Below are 15,781 nucleotides of genomic sequence, written 5' to 3' on the forward strand. Positions count from 1 at the left end.
TTAAATTGAGATCAATGAACACTTAACTGGAAGTACCAGCTGGACTTTAGGTTAAGAGCATACAAAGTTACTTATAAAACATTTAATTAGATTAATTACAACAATTTAAAGGATCGAACATTTTGAGGTTTTTCATATTTTTATTATACTTTAGTACACATAGTTTTATTCATCCTACACATAAGTTTTGTTATACCTGTATGTCATGGTTTAACCCCACCCAACAGCCAAGCCGCACACCCACTCAGCTACTCTCTCACTCCTCCACCAGCAGGATCAGGGAGAGAATCTGCAAGGTATAAGCCAGAGAACTTGTGGGTTGAGATAAAGACAGTTTAAGAGGGAAATCAAAAACCAACCACACAAGCAAAGCTAAACAAGGAATTCTTTCACTGCTTCGCATGGGCAGGTAGGTGCTCTGCCATCTCCAGGAGAGCAGGGCCCCTTCAGTGGTTACTTGGGAAAACAAACACCATCACTCTGAATGTCTTCCCCTGCTCCTTCTTCCCCTCACTTTATGTACTTGCCATGATGTAGCATGGTCTGGAATATTCCTTTGGTCAATTGGGGTCAACTGTCCCAACCTGAATTTCCTTATAGCTTCACATCCACCCCCAGAAAATGCCTTGGCTCTGTGTAATCTATATGAATTATAATCTCTGTGTTGTCAGTTCTGTTCAGCACAAACTCAAAACACATCCCCATACTAGCCACTGGGAAGAAAATTAACTCTACCCTAGCCAAAAACAGCACACTATAATATAATAGTTTTCCCAGCACCTGGAGATGAATGATGAAGTAGGCAAAAACATGTAATTGCCTTATAATGCATTTGCAGTCTTTCTTGTCTTTAATTTTTCATGTATAATTTAGCACCAAACTTCTTAATTTGTTCACAGGTAATTGTAACAGATATTTTTAAGCAGTTTAAGTTCCCATCTGCTATCTTGAGATGATTTTAATTACATCTGTACTTTTCAGTTGAAGATATTTACCAGTTTATTGAAAGGATAATACAGTATCTATATCCTTTTTAGCCCATGCTTCCCTGATGATGCTGAAACTAAATGTGAGTCACAGTGTTTGTCTGTCTTGAGAGACTCATTGTTCTGACAGGTTGGTATTGAGATTAGAAAACTCAGATCACATAGATGGTGGAGCAGGTACAGGCTGTTGTGGTTTGACAGTGGCCAAACCCACAAAAGCCACTTGCTCACCCTTCCCTGCCACAGCAGGGAAGAAGCAGAGGGGAGAAAAATTAATGAAGTGTTCATGAGTTGAGGTAAGGATTGAGAGAAAAAAAAAGTCCAAGGGCAAAACAGGCTCAACTTAAAAGTACAAAGTGAATTTATTGCTAACTAAATTAGAGAAGGATAATGAGAAGTAAAATAAGCCCTTAAAAACATCCTTTCCTGCCCTTCCCTTCTTCTCACTGACAGTGCAGGGAGACAGGGCATGGGGGTTTGCTCAGTTCATCCCCCCAGGTTTTCTTCCCCTGCACAGGGAGAGGAGTCCTCCCCCTGCTACATCATGGGGTCCCAACCACAGGAAACAATTCTCCATGAACCTCTCCAGAGTGGGTCCAATCTCACGAGCAGGAGTTCTCCCAAAACTGCTGCAACATGAGCCCCTCCCATGGGCACACAGTCCTCCTAGAGCTGCTGTGGTGAGGGTCACTCTTCCACGGGGTGCAGTCCTCCAAGGACAGGCTGCTCCAGCCGGGAAGCAGGGGCCCTCTCTCTCTCCACCAGGTCTCCCACTGGATCACAGCCTCCTCCAGGCATCCACCTTCTCCAGCCTGGGCACCTCCCACACGGGCTGTGGGTGGATCTCTGCATTCCCCGTCGATCCCCAAGGGCTGCAGGGACACAGCTGCGTCACCTTGGTCTCACCACGGCCTGCAGAGGAATCATGGCTGTGGCACCTGGAGCAGCTCCTCCCCTCCTTCTCCACTGATCTTGGTGCTTCTGCTTGTTTCCCTCACATGTTCTCACCTCCTCCTCTTGTCTGACAAAAAAAAAAACCCTGCACTTTGTTTTGATTTCCTTCTTAAATATGTTATCAGAGAGGCGTTACCAACCTCTCTCTGGCCCAGCTTTGGCCAGCAGCACGTCCATCTTCAGGAGCCATCAGGAATTGGCTCTGCCAGGCATGGTGGAAGCTTCCAGCAACTTCTCACAGAAGCCACCTCTGTGCCCCCCTAACTACTAAAAACCAGAGGGTGCAAAACCAATACATAGGCATACAAAATAAACACGTTTTTATAGATGGTGGAACAGCTACAGGCATAAAAGAGAAACAAGTTTGATACTACTGAACTACTTGTAATTCTTCGATCAAGATTCTCAGTGATACTATGTGCCCTTATAAAAAGGACACAACACCCTGAAAGCAAAGACTTTCCATAATGGGCAAGTATTTTTTTACTTGAAAACATGATTTTCATGTGTAACAAACAGTAATAATGTGGATATGTTTTAACAATTTTTAAAATTTTGTTCATGGAAGTGGTACATCAGTAATGTTTTTCTTCATTGCTCATAGACTATGGTTATGGTCAGGAATGTCTTCAGCACTGTCATTTGAGGTGACTGAATTGGTGCCATGTTTCTCATACAGTTTATGAGACCATGCAAATCTGTGCACTTTGCATAGTTAATGTTTGAGCTGAAATCTCAAAGGGCAAGTAATTTGAAAAATTTCAGCAGTATTGTAGGAAGTTCTGTATATTCTTGTGTCTGTATCCATTTACATGGATGACTGTATAACTACAAAAAATCTGATAATCTTGGAATGCTACTTCCTATTACTGGGTGCCTTGACTTAAATATTTATGGTTTTGCTTGTGTGGTTTGTTTTTGGTTTGTTTTATTTTTTTCTCCTTGGCTGTCAGAATTTCTGAGTAAGAGGTTTGAACGAAAAATATTGCTGTTTTTCTTTATTCCCCTGGAGAATGTCACCTGCCTATACAGTACCCTTAACGGAAACTACACATTCTAGGGTAGGACAGGTAATAACACAGAATTTCTCTGTGGAAATGGTAAGTAATGTTGACCAGTTAGTAGCTGGTACTTCCAGCTACTTTTCCTACTTTTCTTTGTTTATTTCTTGATTAAACAATACACTTCTCTGTTTAGTTTTTACATTTATTATATTACAAACTGTGAGGAACAGCTTGTTAAGTCAGTGTAGAAAGGCAGAGGTTGTCTGGATCCTAGGTTTCTTAAGAAACTGTTTTTTTTTAGGTCTGCACAATCTCTGTTGAGGATTTGATAGTTGCTGTAACCATGCAGTCAGGAAGATTTGTATGATAATGTCTCCTACACAGCACAGCTGAAGAAGTACATTGCTGCAGTACGGAAATGTGGTAGTACAGCTTTTGTTCCTTTTTACCTTTCATTTTCACTGGCATAATGCACTGTGAAACTTGGAGGCATACCAGAAAAGGATACTAACTGTGGAAGGCATAAATGCTGTCAGATATGTGAAACTCTTCTAAGGAAAAGAAGCAGATCCATTCCGATGAATTAGTTAAATTAGTCTTTTTACATTTTTCAGCCAATGCTGGTGGCTGCAGCTGAGCCCTTTAGGCTCTGCTGGCTGTGAACAATGGACTTGCAGATTTTTCTTTTTCCTCTTTAAAAAAAAAAAGTTAAACCGACGCTTGGTATTTGCGATAATTTTGGCCCCTCCTACTGTGCCAATTCAAACCACTCCCTACATAACCAAAACAAATCATTCCCCATGATTCTGAGCATATTTTACATTTCAGTACAAGCTTTTGCTAGTACAAGCTAGTGCACTGAACTACATTTTGTAGATAGTACATTTTTAAAAAATGAAAGTAATTTTTTAGAAGACAGATAAGAATGACTCAAACAGCACCTCATTTTTGGAGCTCAGAAGCACAGGAAAATGAATCTTGAAGAACTAACCTTCTTCAATTTTAAATACTGGAATATATAATCTAATTATTACTGTAGTATTGAATTCCATTTTCCATTAGAAAATCCAGTAGGTAGAACATTTAAATTGCTGTTAAAAGTATTTCAGATTACAGATTTACTAATTTAAAATTTATTAATCTCAAATAATATCACAGACTTCAGATCTGATCTTTGAGTTGCTTATTGTACTGTTGAATAAATTTTAGCACAGGATTTATTGTACTTATATGTCTTCAGGTTCTGTATTTTTTATTTCAACTGTGCCTTCTTTCATGGCTTGGATGACTTATATTTCCCACTGGTTTGATGAAGATGATTGGTATGAAGGACAAGAAAGAGTAAGAATTGCTTAAAGTAATATTTTCTATTTTACTATTTTTATATTTTTCTTCTTTAAGCTGCTCTTTATTATTATATTGATTATATCAAAAGTAGTTGTCATGGTTTGAGACAAAATGAGTTTTTTGAAAATTAATGTTGCTAGCTGCATAAAAGGTACTGGAAGTGTGACAACCACCTACTTGCATTTTTTAGGTTGCATAATTTAACAAGTAGTAATTTTTTAATATGCAATGAGATGAAAAGCAAACATTACATTTTGTTGTACTAGAAGGAATTAATATACCATGCATGGAGTAAAATTAAATAATTCTAGTTAGTAATAGGGTAAACCACAAATATTTGGGAGAGATTAAATTCACATAGGGTCATTTCCAACTTGTATCTTGGATAGCTTTATGTTTTTATTAACATTTTTCTGAGGAGGAGTTGTTACTATAGCAACATTTGCAGGATAACTTGGATTTATTTTTAGCATTTATTAGCTGCATGTCTACAGCTGCTTTCATAGATTTATGGTGGAAAATGAATATAAGTCACATTTCTCTCACTGTATTAAACTCTTTCAGGGTACATTTCTGTGATTTCTTTTTCTGTTTTCAGAGTATATAGTCAGCTAATTAGAATGCAGGAGATGCTAGTGAAAGCAGCTGCTTTCATTGGATTATAGTGTATTATTTGATAATGCCAGCTATATGCTCATAAGTATAAAAAAAACTGGCAGATATTAATACTGTTCCACTGTTCTCATTTTACATGTCACTCATGATATGGATGCTTCAGATGTAGAATTGCCTTTTAATAGCTGTCATCAGGGATTCGGGTGTGAGATGTGTCAAGAAGTAACTTTATCTGAAATCAGAACAGTCTTGGCAGTTTGCCAGCAGAAAAGCAATCTTCTGGTGATTGTTGTAGCTCTGGTTTGGAAGATGAGAACAGAATCTTACGCAGACTCTTAGATGCTTCATTCTGTGATCAGACATGGTTGTATACTTATCTCTGTGTATTGCACACATTATCTGCAAACCATGATTAAGCAATACTCTGCAGATAATGGCTTGGTTATCACTGCTAGATGGTTTCATATTGATTAAGTGTGTAGTCCAACATTGCTGGTGATTTATTGTTACAAATATCAGCATTTCTCCATGCTTGGAGAAATGCTTGCTAGTATGGGTCTTTAGATTGTCTTGTTAAGGTGGCACAATAAAGGGTATTCTAGTTAAACGTACTAGTGTAGTCAAGACAATCAAAAGCACTACTTTGTAAGACTTACTATGTTACATTTTCTTAATGTTGTTGCCTTATGTTTTCTAAGCAGGGTATCTATCTTGGATTAATATATTTGGGGTTTATTGTGAGTATTTGTTTCTGAAAAACAGTCTCAGGCTAGGATTTCAAGTTTCAAACTTTAAGGAAAGGTCCAAAGCTTCTGCCCTTGTGAAGCCAGAGATCCTGTGGTTAAATCAGTTCTGGTAATGATTTGTGTCCAAGTTTATCGTGGTTTAAAATGGCAGTGAACACTAGTAGAACATTTGTTCATTTCAAAAAATCTTTTAAATCAGAGTATTATCTTCCTGGTCAGTGTCTGGATAAGTGAATGCACATTTTGAACATTTGCTAGGTTGTCATAGGTTAGGAAATGTCATCTGCAAATTCTGATTGCAGGAGTCTAGCCAAAGCTTGTGGTATTTTTGAGGAATCTTGTTGAAATTCAAAGCCTTGTTCAAGGCACCCTCTTCCTGACCATGGTTAGCCTTCTGATTATGTGGGAGCTATACATGGCCTGTGTACCATGAATTGCATACAAAATTAGAAAAAACCTTTCCAATTTTTGCAAACTATCTACACTGTTTAGTGGTAAGCCAGCAACCAGCCTGGCACTTAAATAAGCAGTAGACTGCCTTGGTAGAATTCTCCTGGAAAGAATGAAGGGCTTCATTTGTATAGAGAAGTACATGTGTAAGCCTACATAATTATTCTACATTGTGACTGTCACTACTAATATAGGCAGACTTCATTCATCTTTTCCAGAAGCAGTTGCTTGAGTAGTGTGTGTTGTCTCAGACTATTCAGACACCTGCAGTAGTAATTGCAGTTTATTAAGCCATGTCAAGACTGCAGATTGGTTAGCATTTTGCAGTATCCCAAAGCAGGAAGAACTTTTGTTTGTTTTGTCAAAGTTTTCATACTGTAAGTTATCTATTGGCTTTTAAGCTGTATATATACCAGAATATTTCCATATATACCAGAGTATTTCCAATTACCCTCATTTCATGGGTCAGGAAAAATTAATGAGAATTTAATTTCCTGACATGGCTATAATGTGCTTGGTGTTTCCCAGTTCCACAGGAAGAACACCAGTGCTAATTATGTTTGTGTTTTTCCACATTTCTCAGTGCCGTTGAGGCAGACATTCAATCAGAAGTCATTTTCTGCTCTGTCTTGCAGACATGCCAGCATTTCTTCATAAGTTTGAACACCTTCATGCTTTTAGCAAGATAAAATGATTGTCCACTATCTGGTGCTTCTAAGTGGTCCCACTGGATAGGGTAACAAATTTGAAACTCTGTGGTTCACAGGTGACATTTTCATCTCCAACGGATTTCCTCCCAAGGATGGGTAAATATACCCAGTGTTTTCAAGGAGAAATAACATGATATAATGTCTTTATATCACTAAAGATCTTACTAATTATTATGTTATCATTGATTTGCTGACAAAAATATTGGTGCCTTGGGACAGTAGTGTGGATGAGATATAACAGTTTTATATGTCTGACATACAGGAGTGACAGCAAGCTTTCCACATAAGAAAAGAGACAAACTTGATGGAAAATAACGACAATAGAGTGAACAGAAGCAGAGGGCACTAGCACTTTACTGCTTGTAGCTATTAAGAAACTACACTTTGTATACACAGAAGCATATTGATTAACATAAGGCTACTCTGTGTCCACTTTTGTATGCATGCCATATTGCATATTTGGGTTGGTCATACACCACATGGACCACAATCAAAGCACATGTGAGCATATGTTGTTGCTTGTGCTTGATGGTTAGATATTTATGGATACTGATGACGTGCAAGCACTGTATTGATAATGAAAGTGTCAAGTGGTGGGTTTCAAGAGCTATTATTATTCCACAAGTGTTATCATAGTGCAATTGGGAAACACAGTGAGGAATGAAATACACTGAGTAGCTGAAACACAGAAAAAGGAGTTAGATTAAAATTAAAATGGTGCCTGTTAAAGAGCTGCAGTTGCCAGGCTACTGGCACTGCAGTTTTGTGTGCGGTGTGACACAACACTGAGTCTTTTCCCCTGCATCCTGTAGTAACTGCATTATTCGTGAATATCAAGGTTTAGTTCCTCCATCTGTCAAGTAAAGTGATTTCATTCTACAATGAGAACAATATTTTCCATTTTTGGGACCAGCAAGGTATTGGAATGAACGTGGAAATTCTAAAGTGCTTTCCAAAAATTGATACCTATGCTAAGGTAGGGATTATTAGGCATTTATCTTTAAGTTATTGATATAAAGCCATGATATGTATCTAGTCAATTCAGTTGTTATTTTTAAATAATATTTATGATATACCAATTTTCAGTTTAATGTGGTTGGTTGTTGGGGTTTTTTCTATATTAAGCAACAAGGAAGGACCTAGAATGTTGCTGTTTCTGCCAATTGAAAAGAAAGGGTTTTGTTGTCCTCCCTCTTTCCTTCATCTCCTTGGAAACTGTGAGCACACACTGCTAGCTTTCCCAATGTGGTATGCATTTTTTACATGCACAGAGGTTTCTTCATTGTATACTTAAGAGTAAAATATAATTACTTAAAAATAAAATACTTCTTTACAAAGTATAAAAAATCTCCATTGTATAAAAATGCACCAAGTGCAAAATCATACGTACGTTCAGTTATGCTGCATTGCTACGTTTTTGTCCTTCTACTCAGGCTGTTCTGATGAATACATCTTTCTCTTTTATATCTGCTTACTCAGTTAATTATGCTTAACGGAAATCTATAATGTTTGAAACTATGTGCAGGAAATTGCTTTAAGACATGATACATATGAGAGAGCAGTATTCCAGTATTCCACACACAACTGTCATTTCTTTGTCTAGATACTGTCATTTTGAATTTCAAGGCAAATGCTTCCTCTTGTAAAATTGTATATCATTACAAAGAGCAGGAAATAATAACAAGTTTTAAACAATATATATTAGTTATTAAAATGCAAATTCTTTTCTGTAATAAAGCTCAGAATATTTTATATATGTAACTTTTTTACATATATTTAAATAGGGAAAATCTAGTCAAAGTTTAAGAATACTTATTAAGCATGAATTCTTAACTCAGTGAAATAACACTATATTACAGACTAACATTTTTCATCTAAAATTGAAAAATTTCACCTATTAGCAGCATTTTTAAAGAGATTATTGCAGAATCCTATAGGACAAATCTGTTGTTACTCTAAAAGAAAAATCTGTGGAATTCTGTTTTAGCATCTGTAAGAGATCTTGGCTTTGCGATTAATTTTACATGGACTCAAACTGCAAGTTAAACAAGTCTTAAATCATATTTTCTTACAGATTAAAACTTCATCAAATCAAGAATTCTTAGCTCCCATATGAGAAGGTAAAAAAGAGTATCTGTACAAAGTGAGAAAAATCTTTTATTATTATGAAGTAAAGGCTTGTGTAGTCTTAGGTTCTATATAGTTGTCAACTTTTTATCAGTCTTACATTGATGGTTTTCAGGCAGTAAACCTGCAAACTAAACCTATGATTCTCTAATATTTTACAGCTCATTCTCTCCTACTTCACCATGCCTTTTTTTAATGTCCCTTATCAATTTGCTGACACACCTGGAGTTTTAACCATTGTTTTCCCTGGATTCAAGAGCAGAACACAAAATTTCTAGTTCCAGGTATTCTGTACTTGCCTAAAATAGTTATCTAATCAGCTGGAGGATCATCTGGGGGACTTTAATTTCAGTAAAATGGTGCCAGTTATTTTTTCGTGGGAACTAGAAGAAGTCTGTTCTGAATGCCCCAAATCAAATTATTTCTCTGCATATGTGATTTACACTTTAATTGCATAGAAGGGACCTCTGGAATTTGTAATTTTACTAAGCAGTAAAAGAACGCTAAATGGAAAAATTAGAAGTTTGGAGGCTATTTTTGGCACTTGATGATGTTGATTCTTTAAATAATTAGATAAATTTCTCTCTCCTATCATTTAGAACTCATATCATTTAGAACATGAGATGGATTGCAAAGAAGCTGCAAGATTATGCAATTTATAGAAATGTTCTCTCTGGAATCTCTAATTTGCTGCAGAAGTTGGAAGAATAAATGTTATTGACGGACAGAAAGGAAGTTTAATAGCCAAAGCCCTAGTCTGGAACAAAGCTATATCTTGTAACTTGATTTTCTGTATATTTCTGTTCTGCTGTTGCAGTCTCTTTCACCAAAATTTTCAAAAGTTACATGTGAGCATTTAATTTCCTTCAGTCATTTGGTACTCACTCAGAATGTTTAAGCACTTTAACTAGCGTCAGTGATATCTTTGAGAGATATCAGTCTCAAACATTCAGCTGATCCTGAACTTCTGCTAAAGAAGCCCCCAAAATAAGTCACTCTCAATTTTTTTTTCACACTTTCCAAAGTGAGAGAAACATGATATGAAATTTGTTACCTATAATTATTCATTACTGTTTACCTGCTAAGCAGATACACCAAGCGGAGGAGAAAAATTAAAAATAAAATTAATAATTCAACTTTATTTTTATCCCTAGTATAAATGCATTAAAATAAAATTTTGATAATATTTAGGCAACCAATATTTAGTTGATAGTGACCAATAGGTTCCTTTGGGTACTGTAGATGGCTACTGCAACACCTTATAGTTTGTTCTGTATGTGCCTTAATACTACTGTCATCCAGGAAAATATTTCCTCCTCTATACATTTGACATCAAGTAGGTCAAGACTGATCTACAGCAACATATCTGTGCTAAACTGTTACACAGCAGTGCATTGAGTAACCAACCCTTGTACTTCATCAACAGTTGCTCCCTCGAAATGCTTTATTGCTTTTGAAGTCTCATTTCTCGTTAATTCCCTTTCCTTTGTGAAGCTCGATGTGGTACCTAACACTTGATAAATTTAACATGGCTCTCCTCCTCTTTCAGGATTATAGTCTTAGCTCTTTGACCTAAAGATGTCATCCTCCATATTGCATGTAATATTTTTCCACCTAATGTCCCTCAGTCCATTAATCTATCCACAGCATAAATGTGACCCTGAGACATTCTGTTACTAAGTAACATGTTGACGTTATCCTGAATGAAATAGGGCTAGGTAAATAATTGGTCTGGCCCAGCAAAGCATTTCTTGCATTTTTATGTTGAAATCAGTTTTGTCACTCTGAGCACAGCTGGTACTGTGAGACTTGTTTTGGACAGAGAAAGCATAGTTTCATGTACAGTAATGTTACCTTAAGCTTTGCTTTTGATTTTTCACAGCTCACTTCAAAGTTTTTGTTAGGCAGTAATTATGAAGAAAATTTAGAAAGCTTCTCCAGAAAGGATGATAATAAGGAAGATAATGTGATAAAGAGTTGTTCTATGCAAGTGGTTTGAAGACCTTTCTACATGTCAATTTTCCTTAAAATGATTAGTCTATGGTTTATTTTGTCTGGCTGTCAGTGGGAGATGAATGGGAGAGCAGAGGAGGCAGTAAAGTGTAATAGAGAAAGTATTGAACCAGACCACAGAAGAAAATGGACATGATGAACATTTTCAGCTTATACAAATCAAGAAGTATTCAAGTTTTTAGGAGCAGGACTGCCTGCCCCCTCCTTTTCTTCCAACTGGATTGTTGTGAATGGTATTAGGCACCCTTTCTTGTGTAGCACTGAAGCCTCTGAACATCTGCTTTTCTTGATTTCAGATACATTCATTTGTATCTTAGGAGAGTTATATTTTTAAAGTAGACATTTTAAAATTATGTATGGGAACAAAAATGCATTATTTTATTCTTTAATATTCTGTCATCTTGTAGTCTAATGAATTTCTCTTTTAAAGGCAAAAATGTCACATGTGAAACAAGTGGGACTTTTAGCTGCTGGATGTCAGCCATGGAACAAGGATATATGTGCCGCTAGTGGCGACAGATTTGCCTACTGTGCTACCCTTGCTGTTTATATTTATCAGGTAAGATTATTCTTGTTTATCTGATTAGTTACATTTTTATATTGTTGTTGATCTCACTTTGAACCCTTTCAACAAATGCTTTTGTGAGTAGGGTTGCTGCTGAGAAGATATCTATGTAAAGCTCAATATTCCATTCAGGATACCCTTGAAGTTATGTGTGTCAAGAGTTATTTTTAGAAGACAGGCTTACAGTACAGCAAACATTTGAGATGAGTGAAGCTCAGTGATAGAAGACTGGGTTTTGAGGGAGAAATGAAGTAATTCCACAATTCCATTTGAAGCTGTAGTATAAAATAGTCTTTTGCATAGTGGATTAAAATGGTCCAAAGTTGTGGATTCAGTGATCTACCTTTATTTAATTTGGAGCCCAAACACCTCAGCACTATGGTCTTCTGAAGTTTGCAGTTGTTGTATATCAACATCTAACTAAAAAAACAGAAATGCTGTGATATAGAATTTTCAGACTGAGAAATATGTGAGGAAATAAAGGATGTACTTTAATTTTAAGAGTTATACAGGTAGTAGGATTAAAATGAACAAAATTTACTGTGTCATATTTGCGCTTTTTTTTTAATATGTATTTTTAACTGTACTAAGTAATTTAAAAAGTGAGAAGGATTTCAAACTCATTTTAATATTCTTTCCTGTTTACCCCTTTGGAGATTATTAAATTATTGCTACCATGCCTATAAGTAAAACATTTTAGGATTATTTGAGTACAGTTCTAAATGAAATATAATTATTTGTAAGTGACAGGGAGATAGATATAAAACTATTTTTTGCATTGTTGGATATCAGGCAACCTTTCTTTCCAAGTCAAATATATGAGAATTTATTTTATTGAGATGTGAGGTATTGGCAATAGTTAAATGCATTATAAATTCATCCATAAGTCTAATACTGTTATACGAAGTATTCTCCAACACAGAGGAATTTAAAGTAATTTTGCAAAAAATGTATTTCTAAAATGAATTTTACTATTTGTTTAGCTGGATCACCGATACAATGAATTCAAGCTCCATGCGATTATGTCTGAGCACAAGAAGACAATCACAGCCATATCTTGGTGTCCCCACAACCCTGACGTGTTTGCAAGTGCCAGTGCAGATAGTTTAGTGATCATATGGAATGTGAATGAACAGAAAGTTGTGGCCAAGCTGGACAATACAAAAGGTATTTTAGACATGGAGATCTGTTTTATCCATACAGCTTGATCCATGGGTATGAGAAATACTTGATTAGTGTAAACTCTATAGTTGTTAGGGTGGAGATTTAACAATTGCCTAACACAATAATAATTGCCTAACACAATCTAACAATATTCTTGTCAGATATGTTGCAGTTCATTCTAGAAAATAATGGTCGTGTGAGTAATTTACCTTCAACCATCTTGCATTTGGTAAAGAAAGACATTATTCTTTTTCTCTAAAGAACTTCCCCAGTTCAAGAATTAACTTTGCTAGTGATTTCTTGTTGAGTAGGGGAGAAAAAAAATCCCAAAACCAACATTATTTTCATCACTGTATAAAAGGATAAACAATTAAATTTTAAAATAAAATATTTCACAATGACTTAGCTAAGTGAAGCAAACAAAAGGTAGCCTTAACGGATTCAAGTATAAATCATTAGTGAATTTGAACAACAGCTTTTGTTTAAGTACCCTAATGCTTGTCTACCTGAATCTTGTCTCAGGCCTTGAAACTGCTGGAGCTTGTATTACAAGTCTAGGGGGTCAAGCATCTGTGTTACAGTTACATTTCCATGTCCAGTTCTGATTTATGCCAGTCAAAATCAGTACCTGTATTTCAAATTGAGATTGATTCTTACAGTCTCATCAGGTGTCCTTGACTCCTGCATTTTCATTGTTGGAAAGTGGGCGCAAACCAAGAACGGTCAGAATCTCAGGATCTAATAAGCTATTTTGGGACTCCCTACTCTGTTTTCTCCAGAGCATTTAGGGATACCTCTGGAAATCTTTTAAATCTTCCATATCATGCAAAAGAAAATTCCACAGTGGTTTAATCTATTCCAAAAGAATAAAATGCATAAATATAAATGCTGGTACTTATTTTTCAATACATGGCTTGTTTAAAAATCTACTTCAGCCAATGACTACACATGACAAAATGTTATTACTATTTTAATATTTTTAGAAACTAAATTAAGATAATATGTTTAAACCTTTTATTGCTTTTTCTTTTAGTCCCTTTTACACTGCCACATAAAAGTGTCTAAATACAGTTTTAAGTTTTCAGTTTGAGAAATTTGTTTTACTGTCATTTATTCCTTCAGGCACATATTATTAAATTATGAGGATTATGAGGGCTGGAGACATTAAGATCAATATTCTTAAGTAAGACTGCCTACAGTTAGGTATTAGACAACAGAATTAAAACTGTCATGTATCCAGAAGAAAGCTATCAAGAGTTCCCTTTTATTACAGAACTAAAATATCTGATATTGTCAAAAATATCTGCTTCTGTTAGATTTCTCTCTAAATTTCATTGTATTTTGCTAAAACAGGCATTTTGAAATTCTCAGTGTTTTATTATCTTAGTAGTAAATAAGTTACAGCAAAGCATAGTAGTGAATGAAATTCTGAATGAATGAAAGTATTGTTTACAGGATCAGGCTTATCCTCATCTTTGGTACTGATGAAGTGTAGATATCATAAAATACGGTCCATCAAAGTAGCATAAAAGTACTTTGGGAAATTATTTTACTTCCTGCCTCTGGAAATCTAATTTACTTTTACACTGTAAGATGTTCACACACTTCTCTAATTTTCAGTCTAGCAACTTCTATGTAGAAAAATTATTTCTACTGTTTTTCAAGGCAATTGCTGATACTGGGTCAAGGAATACTACCTGAATTTTGTGTCCTGGTTCTTACTAGGTTTACCTGTATGTTTCAGGAATTCCTGCATCCCTTGGCTGGTGCTGGAATGCAGGTGATGCAGTTGCATTTGTGCCCCACAGAGGTCCACTGTACATTTGGACTATCTCAGGACCTGACAGCGGGGTAACTGTGCATAGAGAAGCACATAGTTTCTTGTCAGATATCAGTCTGTTTAGATGGCATCCAAAGAAAAAAGGAAAGGTGGTATTTGGACATACTGATGGAAGCCTCTCTATTTTTCAATCAGGTAAAAACTCATATGACAAAATATTTAGTTTTATATATGTATCTCTTGTTTCTCCATAGGGAATTCTTCACTTTTAAAAATTAGATTCTATAATATAGGTACATACATAACATTTTTTCTTGGTTCACAATATTCCTATTCCTTCCATATCACAAAAATATTCTTTCTTAGATGCAGAATTCAGAGCATTTTCTTTATGTCTCCTGTTTTTTGACACCAAGATAAGACTGCATTTTTTTCACAACTGCAGTAAACATTTTTTTTTTTTGCAGATGGTAACAGCCATGATCTTCTACTGAATTATATTTTCCTGCAATTTTATTTTTCTGAATGGAAAGACTGGAATCTTTTGTTTACTTTCCTATTTTTGCATTTGTTCTGGAGTCGTCTGTTTCATATCCTAGAATCCTCTGCAATTTTATTGGTAGAATCTCACCTCAGACTTAGTATTATCTTCGTGGCTCTGTTCTGTCAAAGGATAGATGGGAAAATATTTATCTCTTTTTGTCTGAAATCCACCACACACATTTGTGCATACTCTATAAATAGTCTATTCTCTAATAAGGTGTCATGTTGATATGCTCATTTGAAGGTAAAATTCCACTTGTTTTCATAGTTTTCTTCAAAGGCAGATATCTGTATTAGGTTGACTATTTGAATTTTTTCCTGACTGCTTCTTCCTTGTATAAAAATTGATTTTCAACTTTGTGGGGAAAACTGTTCTGTAAATAATGTGTTAATTTTACATAGAGTTCTTCTCCAACAGCCATGCAAAATTTATTTTCTTTCAGTTCACTCTACTAAGTTGTCACACAGGATGTCACAGAGAATAGATTCCCTTGCTTCTGTAGTGCTGACTGAGTTAGCACTGGCACTGGGAAAAGGAAATCAATTTTAATATGATAACATCTAAGTATTTATCAGACTGATACTTTTCATGAAGTCTATCTATGAATAATGGAAGGTGTCAATTCCTTATTTCTAGAAAAGCAGTAATTTTTTTTTTTATAAGATCACAACTTCAAAAATACAGATCTATTTCATTTGACTGTACTCTGTCTTATACAACTAAGATTAATCTCTCTGAAATAAAAGGCGTAGGATAAATATAATATTAAAAGATGT

At 35.5% G+C, this 15,781-nt stretch overlaps 1 protein-coding gene across 7 annotated transcripts in view; it reads left to right on the plus strand.

The window, feature by feature from the left end:
- Nucleotides 1-15,781, plus strand: part of WDR17 (WD repeat domain 17) — a 57,984-nt gene that overhangs the window by 7,041 nt on the left and 35,162 nt on the right. For 2 of the 7 annotated variants that reach the window (XM_036381930.2, XM_036381931.2), the window contains exons 1-4: nucleotides 4,059-4,285; nucleotides 11,383-11,511; nucleotides 12,501-12,684; nucleotides 14,426-14,656. In XM_036381930.2, coding sequence (XP_036237823.1) covers nucleotides 4,175-4,285; nucleotides 11,383-11,511; nucleotides 12,501-12,684; nucleotides 14,426-14,656 — 655 coding nt within the window. In that variant the 5' untranslated portion in view covers nucleotides 4,059-4,174. Of the gene's footprint in view, nucleotides 1-3,350; nucleotides 3,368-3,787; nucleotides 4,015-4,058; nucleotides 4,302-11,382; nucleotides 11,512-12,500; nucleotides 12,685-14,425; nucleotides 14,657-15,781 lie in introns of those variants that run through there. The other 5 variants (XM_054514631.1, XM_036381932.2, XM_036381935.2 and 2 more) reach the window with 5 other exon arrangements.

The sequence above is a fragment of the Molothrus ater genome, chromosome 4, assembly GCF_012460135.2.
Source record: "Molothrus ater isolate BHLD 08-10-18 breed brown headed cowbird chromosome 4, BPBGC_Mater_1.1, whole genome shotgun sequence".
Lineage (NCBI taxonomy): Eukaryota > Metazoa > Chordata > Aves > Passeriformes > Icteridae > Molothrus > Molothrus ater.